Source organism: Camelus bactrianus, chromosome 34 (genome assembly GCF_048773025.1).
Source record: "Camelus bactrianus isolate YW-2024 breed Bactrian camel chromosome 34, ASM4877302v1, whole genome shotgun sequence".
Lineage (NCBI taxonomy): Eukaryota > Metazoa > Chordata > Mammalia > Artiodactyla > Camelidae > Camelus > Camelus bactrianus.
The window spans coordinates 12977944-12998691 of record NC_133572.1 but is presented as its reverse complement, the minus strand read 5'-3'; the positions used below and the strand labels follow the sequence as shown (position 1 = coordinate 12998691).

The window sequence follows — 20748 nt, the reverse complement described above, 5'->3', positions numbered from 1 at the left end:
TTAAAATTAAAACATTTAAAACATGAAAAATGGAACTTTAAAGCATTCTAAAGTACCAAATTACTCCTTTGAGTAATTGAGTCTTTAATTCCTTGCTCCTGAGAACAAGAGAAAATGTGTGTCAAGACACAAGAAACTTTGGGCAATCAAAGGGAGACAATAAACAGTCCTGGAGGGAAAATTAAGTGAATCCATCTGTCTGTGCTGTAAAACTCTCTCCGTTTAATTTTAACTGAACAAAAAAGGAACTAGTATGTCTGATAAATACAAGCCTCTTTTTCATGCCCACAGGAAATGGACAGCCGTAATATTTTTCCAAAACAAAAGAAGTATCTAAAGTATAGAGAATGCAAAAAAAAAAAAAAAATCACAATGCTATAACTAAAGTTCTTTCTCATTTCAAATTTTCTATAGGAAAAACTCAGTCTGACTTTTAGGTGCAGAGATATCTGTAATCACCGTAACAGGATTATAAAAATCTTACAAAAATTGTAAGGATCTGGAAAGGAACTGCAGCAGATGTGATAAGGATGAATTAGAAGGATTTTAAAAGCAGAATGACATAAAGGCCTCTGTACATATTCAGTGACTCATAACAGAAAAGCAAGATTGAAAATGCAAATTGTATTTAAATCTCCTGTTTTTATGCTTTCATCAAAGGACTCCTGTGTGATTTCATCCATTTATTTTATACTAGTAACTGCATAATAATTGTTTGTGTTTCAGCTGTTTAAATGAATGCCGACTGACTGAGCTAGAAGGACACACTGTTTACTTGATTTGCGCAAAGAGGAGATTTCATTAGTCCCCTCTGGACACAGGTCATTTATCTTCCAGGGTTTCTGTTCTCTAAATTTACCCCCGTCTCTTTGGCCCACTGCTGCTTACTTCCCTCCTCAGGCTCTTTTTACACTTTGATTCCATTTCCTCATACCCTGCCACACAAAGGGGCTTTCCTCGGCCCCTTTCCACCATTTCTGGCAAACCAGGTGGCATCACTGTCACTTACTCACGTCACACCCACTGAAGCTCAATCAGCCCCAACGTGCCATCTATGCCGGGAAACAAGAGTTTCCAAACGGAAGGGCCCGTCTGGTCCAGGAAGAACAGTAACAGCTTCAGCTCTCTGATTCTTGATGGATATTTTTCTCCCTTTTGGCAGACTTTCAGGGATTTGTTTAGTTGAATTCAATAAGCATAGGACACAGGTCATTTCAGAAAGATTTAGTGCTGTGACAGCAGTCTGAAGATGGTACAACGCAAAATCCCTTCCAAAGTAAAGACAATGCAGATACTTCATGTACTTCATGGCAAGAAGGGAGAGGCTCTTACCCCTCCTGGGGCTGTGTTCTCTCCCATCTGCCTGTATGGGATCCTCTGTGGACATTCTGCTCCTTTTACACTTTGCCCTTTTTTCTCGAGCGCAGGCATACGAAGTAGAAAGAAGAACGCAGATTATGAGGCTGTTCCTCATGTCTGTTTCCATCATTTGCTCTGTTATTTCCAGTGACTGCACTAACCATGACCTTCATTCTTCTTGACTCGATCATATTGGTTATTTTAAGAATTTTAATTTTATTACTTAAATGAAGAAACTGAGAGACAGAAAACTGAATCATCCCATTATCTTGTCCTCAGCCAAGGACAAGACCCCCCCCAAATCCTGATTTCAAATGATCTCAATTTGTTGTCTTCAATTTTTTTCCAAGTCTTTAGGACCAAAGAAAGAATTCTGGATGAATTCTGTGACACTGGGCAAGTTACTCAACATTTCTGTGTCTCAGTTTCCTCATTTGAATCCGTTTCTTGAGCTATACAAGAACACTTAAAGAATGCTTAAATTCATACTTCATCCTGTGAGTTACATATTATTATTGTCTAATATTTTAATTATTTCCCTTAAAAATCTTTAAAAAAAATAACTACAAATCTGGAAATACTATTATTCATGCATACAATGCTTGTTTGGATGGAATCATGGCTTTCAAATTTATTTGTTTGCCCTTTCAATTAGACCTCAGACTTTTTCTCTGTTTTTACTTTCCCTTCTAGAATACAACCATCACAAATTTCTTTAGTTAAGATTTGGTAGGTGGTAAAGTTTTTATTTAGCTGAAGATGTCATGAATTCATTCCTATTCTTGAGAGACAGATTTGCCAGGCACACAATTTCAGGTTGACTATTACTTTCTCTCAGAACTTTGAAGAATTCGAATACTTTCCTGGGTTCCGACACCCTTTATTTCTGACAGTTCTGTTCTCAGACTGATGGCAAGATAATGAGGTGTCTTTTCTGCAGCTAATTTTTCTTTCCTTTTCATCTTTGGTGTTCTGCAGTTTCACTATTAGGTGTCTGCGTGTGATATATATGTACTTTTTTACCCTTATTCTCTTCTCCTCAAATAGTTTATGTTTTCTACCCTCTAATAAAACTATGATTATGGATTTTAGAGCCTCTAACTCCTTCTCCCTATAGTGCTTAAAATCGTTTACGCTTTCAGTTTCTCATCAATGTTTCATTCTGGGTAACTTCTGCACGTTCTCTCCCTTCCAGTTTACTGATTATTCCTTCTGTGGTCTCTTACGCCATTTATCCTATCATATTTCTCTGATTACGCTTCCAAAAGATATTTAACTGCTCTATAATTTTATCTTCTCTCATTGCCATTTTTGTGACCTCATGTTTTTCTTATTTATTTTTAAATTAAATGAAATATTTAAATATTTTAGCACTTAAATATCTCAACCCTTTCAGAGATCTGTAAAGTTGTGTTTTTTCCTGTTTTTTTCCTCATACTGATTTCCTACTCATCCAGTAAGATCTGTAAAGTTGCTTTTCCTGTTTTTTTGTGTTTTTTTTCCCTATTTCCTTGCATGTTTAAAGTGATCTTGGTTATAAGCTCCCGTTTGTCTGAACATGATATGTTGAAGTTGCAGGGACCTTAACTCATGATGCTTTCCTCCAAAAATTATCTATACATATTTTTGTGGGCAACCAAGGGGTCCTCAAGGAGTCCTCAAGGGGTCCTCCTGACCTAGGGCCACTTTAATGCCCCTTTAAAAGCCTCAGGTTTAATGTGGAATCTTCAAATCCAATTCCTCCATCTTGCTGAAGTCCCAGACGAGTGTCTGCATTGTTGAGCTAATCTGTTTTTGCCCTTAGTGTAATCCTGATTTAAGTATTTGCCCACACTGTCCTGTTCCTGACCCTAGTAAAAGCTCAATTCTACTCATCAGACCATTAGTTACTTCTAAGTTACAAAAAGTATATTGAGTGAAGTAAGTCAGAGAAAGACAAATACCATATATCACTTAAATGTGGAATCTAAAGAAAAATGATACAAATATTATTTGCAAACTAAAAACAGATTCACGGACATGGAAAACAAACTAGTGTTACCAGAAAGGAAAGGGTGGGGGGGGCATACATTAGGGTCAGGGATTAAGAGACACATATCACTATGAAAGAAAACAAACAACAAGGACCTATTATACAGCACAGGGAACTATATTCAATTTTTTATAATAACAAATAATGGAAAAGAATCAGAAAAATATATATGTATATATGTAACTGAATTGCTTTGCTGTACACCTGAAACTAACACTGTAAATCAACTACAATTCAATAAAAATTTTTTTAAAAAAGGAATGAATATATCTAAAGAGTAGAGAGAACTAGATTCATTTCTGGAGAACCAGACTACTTTTAGTGATTTCTTCCAGTGATGCAATTTCAATAAAATGGTACCCTGTGCAGGAGGTGGCTTCCTATGCTAAACAGTAAAGATGTAAGCAGAGTCAGTGCTTGAAGTTTCAAGGAATGGTTACCAGTATAAAGTGGGTGATCAAAGGGGAAAGAAAGTACAAAATTTTCTTTCCTAGATGCGAGAAACAACAACAGAAGTGATTCCTTAAGTTGTGCCTCTTGTAATTAAGATTGTATTTCATGGTGGGCTTTTGAACTATTAGTGAAACGTGAGTACTGGTTCCCTAATCCTCACAGAAACACTGCCACTTTGTGGACTTCTGCTTCTGGCTAGGATGCAGTAGTCTGTAGTGTGTCTATGCTTCTCTGGGAACAAATAGCAAAGCTGAGTTAAAAATTAAAAGAGCTATCCAGGCAAGGCAACCCATTCTAAGAGCCTAGGCTTCCAAAGAGAAGAGACCCTCAGAAGGGCGAGCCAAAATCCTGTGAACTGTTCTTCCAACCGGAGCATTATTTATTGACCACTGGCATGTAACAAAAGGCGAAGAATCCAGGCAGACGGACACAGCTATTAGGAAGACAAGCCAACAGAGCTTTTAGTAATGTCATGAGGCTGATGACACAAGTATTGGAGTCTAGGGCTGCCATGGCAGCCAGAACTGAATGTCTAACAGTCCAGTGGGAAGAGGGCAGCTTTCCCCTTGAGCCATTTGGTGAATTCTTTAGCTGCTATTAAGGCAGAAGATTAAGAAGCCAAGCAGAGAGCTACTGAAAATCTCAGCAGAGTTTTCTGCAGTGCTGAGAGGTGAAAACCTGGCGTGAGAACCTTCTAAGAAGGAGAGATGAGAGTAAATACCCCAGACTCTCCACTGGGATTCCAGGAGGGGGCCCAGCCTGGACGTGGTATCAGACAAAAACTGTATGCAAGTTTTGACTCAGCACAGATTCTGATTCAATGAGGTGATCTTCCCCCAAATCATTTTACTTTCCTTCTCTCCCTGAAACTTCACTGATAGCCAGACTCCTTCCCACAGCTCGCTGTCCTCTGCCCACACACCCGCTTTCATCTCCCTTTCTGCCTTCAGTGCTCTCCCCTTCAGCTGGTTAGCTTTGCCAGCCACATACAATCTTAAGTCCCTGAAGCGTTCCCTCTACATGCTGGGTCTTGTATCTCTTTTCTTCTTTCACTATTTGAAAGTTTTCCTTCACTTCCTTATCATAGCCTTTAACACACCAAGTCTATAGTAATAGCTGGCAATCTGTTTATAGTCCCCACTAGAATGCAGGTGAGTGTTCTGTGAGAGGAGGGGCAGGGAGTGGCTGAATCACCGCCATATTCCTCAAGCTAGTTCGGTGTCAGAAAGAGTGAACACTCCACACGTATTTATTGAGTAAATGACACTTGAAGGGAAGAAGCTGATGCTTAGAAGCACAAGGGGCGCACTGACACCAACCTGGAAATCATCATGCGAATCCCAGATGGGAGAAATCACATCAAATTTCACTTTGCACCTGTCTGAACAGGAAGGACAACCTCCCACTCACAGTGCTGCTGGGTCTCTTGGTTGCTGATTTGTGGGCTTTCTCAAAGGGCTCTCAAAGATCCTGAATTATATTTTCTTCAAATTGAGAAACCTCTTCCTTTCCATATTTATATATTTGGAGGGAGGTGGTGAGCGACACAGAGTAAGAATTCCTTTGAAAAAATCATAGTATGTATAGTAAATGAAGCATTTCCTAGAATTCATATAAATACCATACTCCTGGGAAATAATTTTCTTTCAACAGACACTAAAAATGAAATTGAAATTTCTTAAGTACTTCATTAGCTTTTATATTATAAGATGATGCTTCCAGAGATTATCCACAATGCTGACACTGACTTCCTACTCATCTAAAAAGTTCACGGTCGGATACTCGGTACAGCAAACGTAAAAGACTCTGTGTCATCATACAAAGTGGAAATTTACGTAACTAATTGGTTGTGGAGGTTTTTATTTTCAGGACAGTCAAACCAAACACATCGGAGTGTTTCAACACTTAAGGTTTAGTTCATCCCATGACTGCGCACTCAGTGAATATGAACTGTTTTCCCAATGAGTTACTTACCTGGTCGATTCTGCTTTTTAGCCTTTACATGATTAGCCGCAGAAACAGCATAGGACGAAGTGAAGGACCTGCTTTTGGTGAGAGTCATCATCACCGGGTTTTTCCAAGAATCTGGATTAATAGCACTATAAAGACAGAGCATAAAGAAAAACGAAGAAATTATTCATCAGTTACAGGAGCAGACTGTACCAGAACCCAAGCATCATTTCTGTAATAGACTTGCCAATCTGAGTCATGGCTCAGGTTCAATGACATTTTATCTCCAAATGACAAACTAGGTTAACTAAATTCTATCTCTACTGCAGGGATGTGGCAGTCACTCTTCAAGGACACTGGGTTAACAAAAGGCAAAAGACAGCTTTACTATTTATCCAGTTAATAGGAATCAAATACTTCCTCATTTTACTTCTATAATCATGTTACATTTTCTAAAAACATGGCAAATTAACTAGTTAAGATGCAGGTGAACTTACATTAGGTATGAATATCATGATGCTTCCTTCTATGCTTTTTTTAAAAAATTATTCTTTCTATATCTAAACTCAAAAATTAGGTGTTTGTAAAGTCATTCGAAGATAGTATTTTTTTCAGTATTTCCTTGTGAAGGAAAAGGTTAGTAACAGGCTTTTAGCCTACAGTTTCTTTTACTGATGATACCCTGAAAAGAAAAGATTTGATGAGTCAAATCCCCCTGTAGACATACTAATGATGGACCTGTTGCTAAACACACTGATACTATTTACTAGGAGAAAGGTGACGACAGTGAGTCTTCACCTAGGGAATGCTTTTAGCAGGATATCCTTGGTCTGTCTAGGCTGTTACTGTAAATAAATCTGGAATCAATAAATCTCTGGAACGTTGGAGTGGAAAACATTACAAAGCCATGTAATTAATGAGATATAAATTTTGAAGGTGTTCCAAACCAAAATTTACCTGCAGGCATTGCTCAAAACCTTACACGCTGAATCTGAAACAGAATTCATTGTATTTTGAGACAGAAAAGAATTTAGGAAGGTATGTTGACCATCTTGGACGGCGCCAAAGGAAAAGTGCTTGCTTTGTGTTTTGCTAACTAACACCTGTGTGCTTTCAAGCATTAGTCAATTTGGTACTGGTTAAAATCTATCATTTGCATGAGTAAAACTGGACAATATGATCCTTAGCCAATCTCAAGAGTGGCACTGTAAGCAGGATGTACCTGGTCTCTCTGGGTGGCGTACTGTAAATCAACTTGAAACGGATGGAATTATAGGGTCATGAACGGGTGGAGACTGTCATGTAATTAAGTGCTAATGTGGGATAGGACCTGGCAAAGGAAAACACTCTGAGCATGCGTGTTGCTACTGCCTGGCCTTAGTAAATGTAGCGATAGGTATGACCTTTAATTTGTGTTGAGTCTGATTTGACATTCTGACACTTGTTACCTCAATTCTTTCCTCTTTTTCTTTTTTGGAGAGCTCTTTCTTCAACTATTGACCTAGGCACTTCATCTTTTCTCCTTACTTCTAATAGAGATTTACAAAATATACCAAAGATATCTGAAATGAGGAATAAGCCCCGGCAATTATCAAACGCAACTAACAAAAGCATACAAAATATTTGTTTCTTATCCTTCTTGGAAATCTCATCCTAGGCATTTCACAAATGCCTGTAATTTTGAAACAATAAAAACAAACAAAAAAACTTTGAATCTTAGATAACTACATCTTATTTCCTTACAACTCCTTTTGCTCAACCGATTGACTGAAAAGACCTACTATGAAAAAATTTTATGTAATGTATATGCAGCCTTGGTGTTTTCTCAGTAATGATACAATAATAGGTTGTGACTTCTCTATGTAGATTTTAAAAGATGAGATCTGAATAGTAACTATTTTATAACATCTTAAAAAGTTATATTATGAGAGCCAGCTCGAAAACTGCCTACTACTGTTTTATATTTCTTTAATAAAGACATTTATAATATGCATTTGAGAAGTTTTATAACTTAAAGTGCAATAATGGAGTATCTTTAATGTATAGGGAGTTAATGAATTTCAAGATAAATAAAATTCTAGCATATATCCTTTCTTAATATAATAAATATTAATGTATCACAATTTATTATTATATATTATAAATATTAAGTTATTACAATAATTATTAAAATAGAAAACCAATAAATATTAATTTGCTAAAATATATATTATTAATAAATGCAGTTTCAAATGCATTGCTTTGTGTGACCCTTGTAATTGTTTTCAGCCGCATATTGACCTTCACCTTGATTCCTGTTTTGATCTCATACATATGTAATGATTCGGATTTGGGAGAGGAAACTAGCTTGGGGAAACCTTTACTTGGTCTTCGCACACTCACACAGCAGGGGAAAACTCCCTGTGGGTCTGCTGTGGAAGGTCTCCCCCCTCCTCCACACAAGTGCGTTTTATAACGTTAGTTTTACCTGTAACAACTTTATTCTGGGTCCTAAAAGTCTTACCAGGTCCTAACAGTTGCTTTTACTAAGTTTACAGCCTTCTTCCTGCCCAATATAACAAGGGAGGGGTCAGTCATTTCCAAGGCCAACGTGGAATGATTAGGGTGATTTATTTCGGACTATTTTATTTCTCTCGATTACTTCTTTGTAAAAAGCACCTACTGCCATTCTTCCACCTAATTTTATTCCAGTTGTGCCAAAGTACTCCCTTTCCCTAAGAATTCCTTAGAGTGGGCACCAAAGCTCAAGCTAAGGACCTGCTTCCCAGGACACACATCTCTGAGAGGTAGGGTGAAGACACTGCTGATTCTCAGGCCAGTGTCCTTTCTACCCAGCTGGATTGAAAACTACCCAGGAGGTGCAGGACTTCCTTATATATTTTGGATAATAAGCCTTTATCAGATATATTTCAGAGGAAAATATCACCAATGAATTTTAATTTCAAACTTTAGGAAATGTTTATGAAACAGATTGGGGAACACCCTCCAATGGTGACGTTCAGAAGTTTTATGAAAGTCCAGGTAAAAAGACAGGGTGGAATTACACTATGGGAAAGAAAGAATCATTCAGGCTTACTTCTCATTCTATAGGTTTAACAGACTCCCCATAATATGTTACTCTGGAAGAAACCAATTATATTTTTAATCAAGAAAGCAAGAGAAGTCGGCAGTCATTAAATTCTTATGATATGAAAGGTTTCCATTTCTCTGCCAATCTCAGAATGATGCTTTATTTATATTCAAGGTCAAGATCAAGAGAAAAATCACTTCTAATATTGCCTTCATGTAATTTGACAAAGATGTGGTAATTTTTCAGCCATTAGGTCATTGATAAAACTGATGTAAATGTTTCCAAAACCCGAACTCATATGGTAAACGTTCTCATAATTTTTGAATTCATATAAAGTATGCTATGTTTATTCTAAATAGAAATAGACAAACACAACAGCTCCCTCTGAAAGCAGCCCTTTCATGATGTTTTCTCCAAAACTCTCTAGATTTTAGCACCGTCTTTCCCTTTTGCATTGGTGATTCGGACTTGTCAGTCACTTTATAAAATGAGAATTAATATACTAAAGTTTATTCTATTTATTTTTTATTGAGGTACAACTGACATATAACATTATATTGGTTTTAGGTATATAACATAATGATTTGATATTTGTATATATTGTGAAACGATCACCACAGTAAGTCTAGTTAACATCCATCACCACACATAGTTATAAAATTATTTTTTCTTGCGATGAGGACTTTCAGGATCTACACTCTTAGCAACTTCCAAATATACAGTACAGTATTATTAACTATACTCACCATGCTGTACAGTGCATCCCCGGGACTTACTTATTTTATAACTGGAAGTTTGTACCTTTTTGACCTCCTTCACCCATTTTGCCTACCCTTCTCCCCCTGCCTCTGGCAACCACCAATCTTTCCTCTGTCTAAATAAAGTTTAAATTACTGATTGAACATTTCTAGGTGCTCTTAGAATGATAATCTACTTTTTGATCTGATCTTCTGCCTTTCATATAATGCTAGGATAGCTAACCTCGTGGGCTGCGGGAAATCTAACAGTCATTTGCAAATGTCAAGTTGGATACTTTTGATTTAAAGATAAAATGTAGGTCTCCGAAGATGTGAATTCTAGCCTATGCCTTTGGGCTCAATCCTTCCCATCCAAAGTCACAGTAGCAGGCATCACCTCAAGTCACAACCCCCTTTTATATTTAAGGTCATACAACACAGTGTAAGCCAAATTATCTGATGTTAATCTCTATTCTGCTCTGGATTTAAACCATATACCTTTTTCCTTTTTGAAAATGGCCTGTGACCAACTATAATCGGTTGGGCCTCCCTCCCCCTGTAATTTGTAATTCATTTTTGGTAAGGAACTTCTCCAAGAGTCATGAAACCAACAGGAGCGTTGCCTAACCTGGATGAAGGTGCTTCGTGAGCTTTGATGCTGGCACTCCGATCCCTCCTCACGGGGGCAGGCTCCAAAGTGGGCAGGCCTGTGGCTGAGGTGGTGGTTGTCCAGGTCGATGAGACTCGTCTCAACAATCCAGGAGGCAAACTCCTCCTCAGACGCTAGGAAGAAGGAGCAATGGTTTTATTACCAAGCACATTTTCTATCACTAACTTGTATGTCATATAATGAAAGAAAGTGGGTTTTTAATTGGCAGTAAATTTATTAAACTCTGTTGTTTGAAAATCACTTATCTAAAATGCGGGTGACTCAGAAATTCAGTAAGAAACTCTGGGCAAAATGAATGAATATTATCAAAAGAATATTTTGGGATCTTCATTTCAATGACTATACAAATATGGGATTATGGGAATAGGGTCAACTACCTTGGAGATAATTCTATAGTTGTGTTAGTTCAATAGGGTTTACACACCTATGCACACATGGTATTAGCTATTATGAGCAGAAGTTTTTCCTCCTAAGACACTTGTTTGAGCTATGGCTTAATTTCTATCACCTTGCACAACAGTCACTACACTGAAGTGTTCACTGATTTAATTTTAATTTCTTGATTTAGAAGTCACAAGAGCTAAGAGTGACACTCACAAACAGTACCACTTCTCTTGTGGTTAACACGACAGACATCTGGCATATGGGTGATGTCATCAGGACCAGCTCCTCTTAATTGAAGACTCTGCTGATCAACCTGGGACCCTCTCTTTGTTAGTTCTTCTCCTGCCATATCCTAAGCAGAGTATGTGGCATCAGCAGCACTGTGGCAAGATTCTGGGCTCACCAGGATGAGCACCAGCCCTCCAAAGAGAGTCTGAACCTTAAAAATGAAAGTGAAGGTGACCTAATACAACTAAAGCAATAGTCTTAAGAGGCAGATGCTCAACCCATTCTTATTTGTGGCCAGTGAGTCCTAGGAGAACAACCGCGTAGACAGAGTTTACAAAGACCCATCTGACTCTTCTGAAGATGGTGAAAAGCCCAAGAAGTAAATATATGGCATCTTGGGATTCAAGAATAGCTCTGATACTAAATAGCTGCCAATTATTTCTTAAAGATCTGGATACGCATCCCAGAAGGTAATTCATTAGGAAGACAAGAAGTCAAGCACTGCACACACCAGGATTACTGTCTGTAAATCTGTCCCTGACCTTATGCTTGTTTTGAGACCTAAAGGAATCAGTTAATCTCTCCCCATTCTTTTACTGTCATATCATGCTTAGCCATATCTTTCTCAGAGAAGTAGATGCAAGAAAGAAACTTAAGTATCTAGCTGACAAAGTTGAGTGAAGGACAAGAGGCAAGAGACTCACAGCCACATGCTACTGGTTGACCATGAGCCCCAGGGGACAGTAGCTTGTCTACTAAATACATAACTGTGCTGCATGTATTGAAAACTCCAGTTTTTTTCAGTCTGTAACATGACTTGTTTTCAACTAATGTTGAGTTCTGAACTAGGTACAGAACCCTATCTCTTACAGCTCATTTCTGTGCAACTCTTATATCTTATGTAAAAGAAGAAATTATATAAATCACTAAGGCCATTGTTTACTTTAAAAATCTAAAATCAACTAAAAGCTTTTCTGAGATCAAAACTTGTTGGGTTTGGGGGGAGGGTGTAGCTCAGTGGTGGAGCGCATGCTTAGCACACACGAGGTCCTGGGTTCAACCCCCGGTACCTCCACTGAAAAACCAAATAAATAAATAAATAAATAAACCTAATTGCCTTCCCCCTGCAAAAAAAATTAAAAAAAACAAAAACAAAAACAAAACAACTTGGGTTTGAGAAAGACTCGAGGGTACGAGGAAGGCTACCACACTGTGAAATTCAAGAGCAAAGGAATCTTGCGTTTCAGAAGGCAATGCACTTTCAACAGAATCCACAAGAGTGGGACCAGGGATTTTTGCTTTTTTTTTTTTTCCCTACTACTGTATCTTTATCCCATAGAACAAGGCTTGATAGAAAGAAAAAATTTCTTGAACTTCTGAATAAAAAAAGGTAATGTAAAAAGGTAAATGTTTTATTTACAGAAAGCTATCAAGTAGAAGGACGGGTCTTTAGGATTCAATCTGTATGACTTTGGTCACCATGACAGATACATCTTTGCGGAGTCATGGATATGAATCTGCATGTGGGTGTGGGGTGACAAGAAAGAGACCGAGGAGATGATGGAAAGAAAAAGTGGAACCTTTCCAGGAGCATGTTATTAACACCCACCTTGGGAATAGCCAGCTTGTCTTTGTCCGAGCTTTCTTCAGAATCGGAGCAGGTGTAGTTTTCACTGAAGGTGACGGCTGGGTTCACTCTGGGCTTGTGGATGGCCTGGAAGGTGAGCTGTGTGCTGAGCAGGTGGCTCACGGCCCGCAGGGATGTGCACACGTTGGGGGGCAGAGAAGGGTCTGCCAGGAGGTCGGTGATGAGGCCATGAGCCTCACCCATCACGGCAATATCCACAGTGATGCTGGTTCCTGAAGACTGAGACACCACACACAGGCAGGCGGGTGAGAAAGGTCTGAAGCTAAAGGCACAGAGACAAACAGCTTTTTCTGCAAAAATGGACTCAAGTGGTGCTAGGGTGACAGTAAAACAAACTTCGCATCACATTCCTGTTTTAAACTTTCCCAAATTTGCCATGGCTTTTTCCGCATTTGTGTTCAATGCACATTTTTTAATGCTAGAGACTATGGAGGGGCAGGACATATTTGAAGAGATAAAAAGATACACAGTAGTTTTTCAAAGGTAAAAAGTTTCAGGAAACCAATAAAACCCTTCATATCAATCATTCTTTACGAGCAGCAACATGAATGGACCTGGAGATCATCATTCTAACTAAAGTAGCCAGAAAGGGAAAGAAAAATGCCGCATGATATCACTTATACATGGAATCTTAAAAAAAAAAAAAAGGACACAAATGAACTTATTTACAAAACAGAGACAAACTCACAGAAATAGAAAACAAATGTATGCTTACTAAGGGGGCACAGGGGTGGGGAGGGATAAATTGGGAGTTCGGGATTTGCAGATATTAACTACTATATATCAAATAGACAAATAACAAGGTCCTATTGTATAGCACAGGGAACTGTATTCAATCCCTTGTAATGGCCTATAATGAAAAAGAATATGAAAAGGAATATATATCTATAAGTATAAATGAATTACTATGCTGTACACTAGAAATTAACACAACACTGTGGATCAACTATACTTGCAATTAAAAAATCATTCCTTATGAAGAGCTCAACATTTTAATGTGTATTATTTAGGAAGTGTTCATGAATAGATGGGATAGAAAAAAGATGTGGTATATAGACACACAATGGAATCCTGCTGAGGCATAAAAAAAAAGAAATTTCACCCTGAAAAGTTAACATTAATGTAGTAGAAGATTTTCATTTTAGGAATATTTTAATGCGACGTTTGAGTCTGGTGTGTGGTCATTATTCAAGTAATATTAGAGGTAAGCACAAAAACAACTCAACTTGTGTTCAGATTCACGAAATGTCCCTCTTCTTGCGGTGGGTACGAACTCCAGAATTCAGTTCTGCAAATCTATGGCACACTTGTCATTTTCTGCCAAACTGCCTATCGGATTCAGAGTCATTACTCTCTGTTTGCTAAAGAAATGAAGAGCACCAAAAAACAGAGGACAAGAATGTTCCCAACCCTGCTGGTCAGGCTACAATGTAGGCTGGAAGATATGGGGGCAAGGGCGGGCATGGGCAGAGTCAGGGTTAAGAGAGTAGCTGAAACTTAAAGACGGCATGCGGACGACTATTATTACTGGAATGTTGCCACAGTGTGAGGCACCAGGAACTCACATAACACAGTGGGTTTAAATTGCATAACACAGTGATTGGCGTGGTTCTGGAACGGGGCTATTGACATCCAAGTCCTGACCCCTGATCCCAGCACTTTCTCGCTGCATGATCTCTGGCAAGTTAATAAGCTCTCAGTGCTGTGATTTCTCCATCTGTAAGATGGATATAGTGCAGCATCAATCTTAGGAGTTAATGATAAGAATGAAAAGGGATATTATATGTAAAGCACTTAATATTGTGCTGGCAATTATAAGTGTTCAACAATGATATAAATAATAGTACTTATAATTCTGGAATTTTTCAATAAGAGATTATTAGAAGTTTGTATTTGGAAGAAAATACAACTTAATCATTCTCTCACAACAGACTTAAATATAAACTCGAGAGAGATGAAAAATTTAAATATATAAAATTATAAGATCACTAAAGGAAAAAAATGGGGGACTATTTTATAATGGTGAGAGTAGGAAGACTGTTAAAAATAATATGAATGGCATAAGCTGTCAAGAAAACATCTAACAGATCTGACTAAATAAAGACCTAAACTTTTTCATGAGAAAACATGCCACAAGCAAAGGTAAAAAAACAGTCCGTGAGAAAATGCTTACCGCACAGAGAAGATAAAACACATGCAAATAAAAGGCCTCTAAAATTTTTTTAAAAAGTGAAACTTGGATAAAGGCAATGAATAAACAGTTCAAACAAAATGTAAATAATCAAATCTATAAAAAGGGACTTGCCTCCCAAATATTTAAGATGCATATGAATGTAAACAAAATGCTTACTTATCAAAGTGGCAAAGTGATAAAGGACTGACAGCACCAAGTGTTAGCAACGGTCTGGGGAAGTGAGCAGTGAGTAAAAACAATCCAATATCTTTGGAAAGAAATTTCTGCCAAGTCTATTAATTTATAGTTTGAATGTATATATCCTATAATCCAGCAAAAAAAAAAAAAAAAAAAAGTAGACATCTAGTCTAAAGAGAAACTACACATACACAGAAATACAAAATCAAGGCCCCAAAGGGTACAGCAGTGCTCTGATAACAAAGAATGTGGGTATAAATGCATTGTAACAGAAATTACTTTTTTTTTAAGTTGTACTATAAATATTAAGTATCGTGTATTTGTTTAAAAGATTTGGGTCGGCCTATAAATGATTATTTGGAAAAATACTCATAAAATATTGTTCAGTGGGAAGGGAAGCACATCACAGCAAGAGGGAACATGTATTTTTTCGTAATCAGAAAAATATGATAATTATGAAAACATCCAACATCTATGAAGGTATCTTGTCTTATAATAACTATACGCAATGGATAAATTATTCTGTAAAGCCGTGATACAGAAGTTACATCCTTCTGTACTAGAATAAAAAGAGTCAAGCAGTAATAATCATGGTGACAGCTGATATTTATTTAGCACAAATGGACAAGGTTGGCACTCTTATTACCTTCATTTTTATGAGTCAAAAATAACTTGCCAAATAACCGAGTCAAAAATAACTCCGAATCAGATAGCTGGAGCGTGGAAACGTCAGGCTGCAAACCCAAATCCATACTCCTTTTCCACAGCTCAAGAGCAGGCTGAAAAAAATGCCGAACTTTCTCATTGTTGGTTACTAAATACATCTGTAATTATTTAATGCTTTATTTCATCATTGTGTCATGTTTTTCTCTGCTTGGAGGTTTAAATATCTTTTATGAATCAACATGAAAGTTTAAGTGCAATCTTAATAGTTCTAGGATATATGATTATGTGTATTTCACATATTTACTTACGTTGTTAACTTCAAAAGTGTTCATGAGAAATGCTACTGAACTGGGTTAATATTCCCTTTTAGAAATGTATTTTCAAGTGCATGTCTAATTATTATGCTTCTGAAAAACTCATCCAGTGTGATCTTCTGAAACAGTACTATGAATTCCTAACCATGTTTTTCTAATAAACTTGAACAAGTAAGTCACTGTACTGTTTCCCTAAAAAAAGTTGAAATTATGTATGCTGGACTTAAAATTTTAAGATGTTTTGACAATGAAATTAACAGTTTATGTTCTAATAGTTAATAATTAAAGAGATTTTTCTCAAAATGTACTCAGTATAAAGGTTATAAAAACATAAACCTGAGGAAAAAGTAGAACATGTTTGTTAATAATCATAATTATAATCTTTAAATGAATTATTGGTGAGAGAACAAGTCTTGTAATTCTCTTATTTTATGTCTTTTTATAATACATTTTCTTTTTTTTTTTAGTAATGCATGCATTTCTTATATACTCAGAAAGAAACACATAATGAAAAAATTTAAAAAGAACTTTAAAATAGAAACAGAACTGAAAACTCATCCTTATAAGTCAATGTCAGTGTTACATAAGAATTTACAAAATAAGCATATTATGAATTTTAATGCTTCTGGTACTGCAGCTTCTATGAGAGCAAAGGTCTTCAAGTGAAAACAAAAGCAATTTTCAAGCCAATAAAAAGCGAATTATCCACATTGGAATCGGCTAAGAAACCAAACATTTTTACTATTGGAAAAGTCTCCCTACTGCTATGAAGTCAGGCCTTTGTTTTATTAGTTTTTTCTATTGAAAAGTTAAAATTGTATAACACTTAAAAGTTGTACCACACATAAGAAGTTATCATCATTTTTTGGCTCAAATAACTAAAGGCTTCAATGAGGCACGAAATCTAAAACCAACAATCAGACTCGCTTGCCACAAAAACTCACCGAAACTAACCACACGTGAAATGCTGAAAGACTGAAAGAGATGGGCTGCTATTTCAATAAATGGCAGGCAAGTTAAAAAGACTCAGGCATGTCCAGGAATTTCAAGGGAGGGGGGCTTCAGCTGATCGGTAGAGCTTTTTCATCATATGATACAAAATGTGAAACAATGGAGTGACTCACACAGATGGTACTTCCACACCTATTCAACTTTAAAAGTAATCTAATTAAATTTCTAAGTATACCAAATCACGCTCAGAAAAATTTCATCTACCTGGTGAAATCTTAGATAGTGATAATAAATACAATAAATACTACAGGTCAAGTTTATTTTAAAGCTACTTTAAAGGAAAATCTTAAGCTGATAGCCTGAAATCATTTTTGAGTGCAGTAATGAACTACACGGAGCATAAAACCACAAGTTGAGTCTTTTTATGGTGCATATGATCAAACAAATCTTTTCCTTAAAAAGAGTGAGCCAGCAATATAAAAAATTTTCACTTTGCGGGCTCTCCTTATAATGGAAATATTTATATTGAACATTTGAGAAAATGCAAGTATAAGTCTCTGGGTACTATTCAAATGACAACCAAATTTGAATTGCCACCTTTAAACGGAAAATCTGGAATTAAAGTCTAATGAACAGTGGAGTAAAGTGCAGTTTTATATATCAAACCAAAAATAGCCGATTCTTTCGGTAAATCCACCACTTTTCAAAGCACTCCATTCTTTCAACATCTTCTTTTTCCCCTTTATCTCCTTCCAGTCTACTTCCCCATCTCCAGGATGTCCTACGGAATGCTGGTTGCTACGGTAACAATCTAGCTTGCTCCAAGTTACTTTACTCGTTGTAAACCAAAGGCCCAGAAAAGCTGACGTTACAGCTAAGAAGTTAAAGAAATAATAACAAACACACTTAGAATCAACATAAAACGTAACTTGTAGCGTAGGCATGTATCAATCAATTCAATTACAGAACATGTATTTTTACTCTCACTACTTCTGTGCTAAAACTGTGAAATTGCACTGCTGGTATGATAAAGGGGAAAGCCTTGAATATGCAGAGGGGTCAGAAAGTGTTTGCATTCTATGAAGGGCGTCTAAGTTTCTGAACTACCCTAAGTTGCAAATTATGAAAAATTCTAACAGATAAATCCATGTGATCAAATGACTAACAGAACGTAAAACAAAGTTAGCTCTTTAAGTAACATGACACATTGTTTCCTGCAGGCCTGTGTCTGGCTTTCTATCAAACTATTACTCAGAAATGGAGAATCTCTAAAAGAAAAAAAAATTGTTAGGAAGTCTCAGGAAATAACAACAGGAACAAGGTAAGTGGAAATAAAGAAGTAAACAAACATTATTTCACTTGAAGAAAGTGAAGGTGCCCAGGGGGAAAATCAGAAAAGGAATGGGAAAGTTGACGTGAACAGCAATTAGCTGTTCAAAATGATCAGAGCGATTATCTGGTGTAGGGGGTGGGGTGAAGTGCATAGTGCATCCAATGCTTGACAGATTTTGTTGGGGGCAGCACCAGAATAGTCAAGTTACAGCTCTTCTCCCTACACATTTTGAAGCAAAGATTAAATTGATAACTTCATGAAAAAAGGTTAAATACATCCCTGCCCAGAAGCAGAAGATGTAATAATTCTCAAGTCTTCAAGCCCAGAGAATCATTTGTTGTGTCACTTGCTTTGGAGATTAATTTATTCTAACTGGAGGAGAGGAATTGGAAGCAGCACAAAAGTCTCTTTTTATAATTCTACATGAAACTCAAAGATAGTTTACAAATACAAAAGCTCTAGGATTGAGATAATTATCCAGATAACCTAGTTGAGATGCTTTATTCCTCAAATGAGACTTTTTGTTGTTGTTGTTCAATATTTTAAAATTTCTGATGGTTTCCAAAATCAACCATGGATTTTCCCTAGGCAATACTGTATCCATTGGAGCACCCAAGCTCTCCTTTTGTAAAATCAGAAAACTAGCCTGGATCTTTCTAAGGTCCCTCCAATTCTGTAAGTCTAAAGCATTTCTTTACATAGCACACACACACACATATATATCAAAGAAGAAAGACAGAAATGATTTAAAAACCTTTTTCTTGGCTCATGAAGCATTTCAAATTTTTTAAAAAAGATTTTAAAGTTATTATGTAGACTGAAAATCCTTGTTTCAGTGATTGCTAACCTCCCGCCGTCTTGACACCCATCGCTAATTGCTAGTCTTACGCAAGCTCCACTTTCTAACTTATTACTGAGTTACTGTTGTGGTTTCCTCCCTATGGTAACGTGCCTCATGTATGCTGAGGACTTTTCGGGGGATAGACTGTTATCTGGAGCTTCAACCCCCAGTAGCTGAGTTGCACATTTGCCAAGTATCAGCTCTGTTTGGCCCCAAATCCGTCTAGGTCAGTTCTAGTGGTCACTGTAACTTACGTATGCTAATAAAGTACCTATAAACCAGCGATACGCAAGTAAACAATAGAACAGTTTCTTTAAAAGCGAAGTTGAATACATTTAAAGACCTCCTTACAGATTCATAAGGATGAGGCCCTAACATCGATTTCTGCTAAGCAGGTGAGATACAACTGGAAAGTTTCAAGAGGAGAATGATAATGTGCCTTAAAGATTTTCAACTCAGAATGCTTCCAACTGCCTGAGTCATTACTACTGTAAATAAAAAATAAATAAATAAAAAAACAAACAAACAAAAAAACCCCCTGAAACTGGCAGTCATATACAATGAAGTCTGGATATGCTGCATGTAAGAAAGATAACTCTGAACTCCAATTAATATAATGAAAAAATACCCAAAGAGAAACATTCCTGGCTCTTCATCGAAAGATGTGTGAAAGCTTGCATATTTATATGTATCAAGTTAAAATATACTACTAGAGGCATGAAAACCATATATTTTTATGATTCTCTGCTTTAAAAACGTTTTAAATTAATAGACCAACTACTGGTTAAAAGTGCTCCACACTATTTTAAACCCAACACCTTCTTTCACTCGAAATGAGACAAAATATAATTGCTGTGTCAAAGGTATTCATGACCATTCCTGGAATAAGGGGCAGGAGTGAAGTCTGGTTTACAAATTAGCATGATGTACAAAAAGGTACAAGTGTACATTTTCATCACGTACATATGGAAGGTTGTATATGTGAGAGGTTGGGAGCAAAGGTACACAAAACTGGGATATAAGCCAGGAAGTTTTATTCACTCATCATATCAAATTTCTATTTTATGGGGTAGTGCATGGGGATTTTAAGAACTCTGGATCTAGAATCAGACTGCCTCTGTTCAAATTTCTGATCTGCTGAGATTTGACGAGATTCACTTATCTCCTTAGCTCTTATTTCCCCATCTCTAAAAAGGGGGTAGTAATAATAACCTACTTACAGTATTGTTGACGATTAAATGAGATCATGCACACAAAGACCTCAGTAGAGTGCTTGGCCCCACAGTACCTGTTTGAAAAATATTATATAGCGCCACTATCATCATTATTATTATTGCCCTGAAAAAGGGATGCTTACTGTGTGCATGGGTGTTCACACACACCTGGCCCGGTGGTCTCTCTGTAAACGAAGGCAACATAGAGATATAATTTCCCTACCAACAAAAACAAAGTAAAACAACAAAAGCAGAAACCTAAACAGTTTCACTTTTCCACTTTTTATTCTAGGTAAATACAGTCTGTATTTCCTCCTCCCATAGACTCAGAGCAGTTCTGAGATTAATTTCAGGCTCTTAGAAAGTAATTGTCCAGAAGTCCTGGTTTCAGTGAATATGGCTGATTGCACCGGTACGATTTATCACAGACCATGTGAAAGGAATTCTAAAAGCAGCCATCTTAGCTCCATTGTTGGAAGTACTCCCCCCTCTTCTTTCTATTTAGTCATCCTGAGAGGCACCCTGGG

General features: G+C 37.0%; 1 protein-coding gene across 3 annotated transcripts in view; it reads right to left on the bottom strand.

Annotated features, from left to right (window-relative positions):
• PDE3A (phosphodiesterase 3A) overlaps positions 1-20748 on the bottom strand; it is a 280768-nt gene that overhangs the window by 44295 nt on the left and 215725 nt on the right. For all 3 annotated transcript variants that reach the window (XM_010946497.3, XM_074357370.1, XM_074357369.1), the window contains exons 3-5: positions 12493-12750; positions 10230-10384; positions 5819-5943 (exon numbers count right to left, since the gene is read on the bottom strand). In XM_010946497.3, the coding sequence (XP_010944799.3) occupies positions 5819-5943; positions 10230-10384; positions 12493-12750 (538 nt within the window). The remainder of the gene's footprint in view (positions 1-5818; positions 5944-10229; positions 10385-12492; positions 12751-20748) is intronic.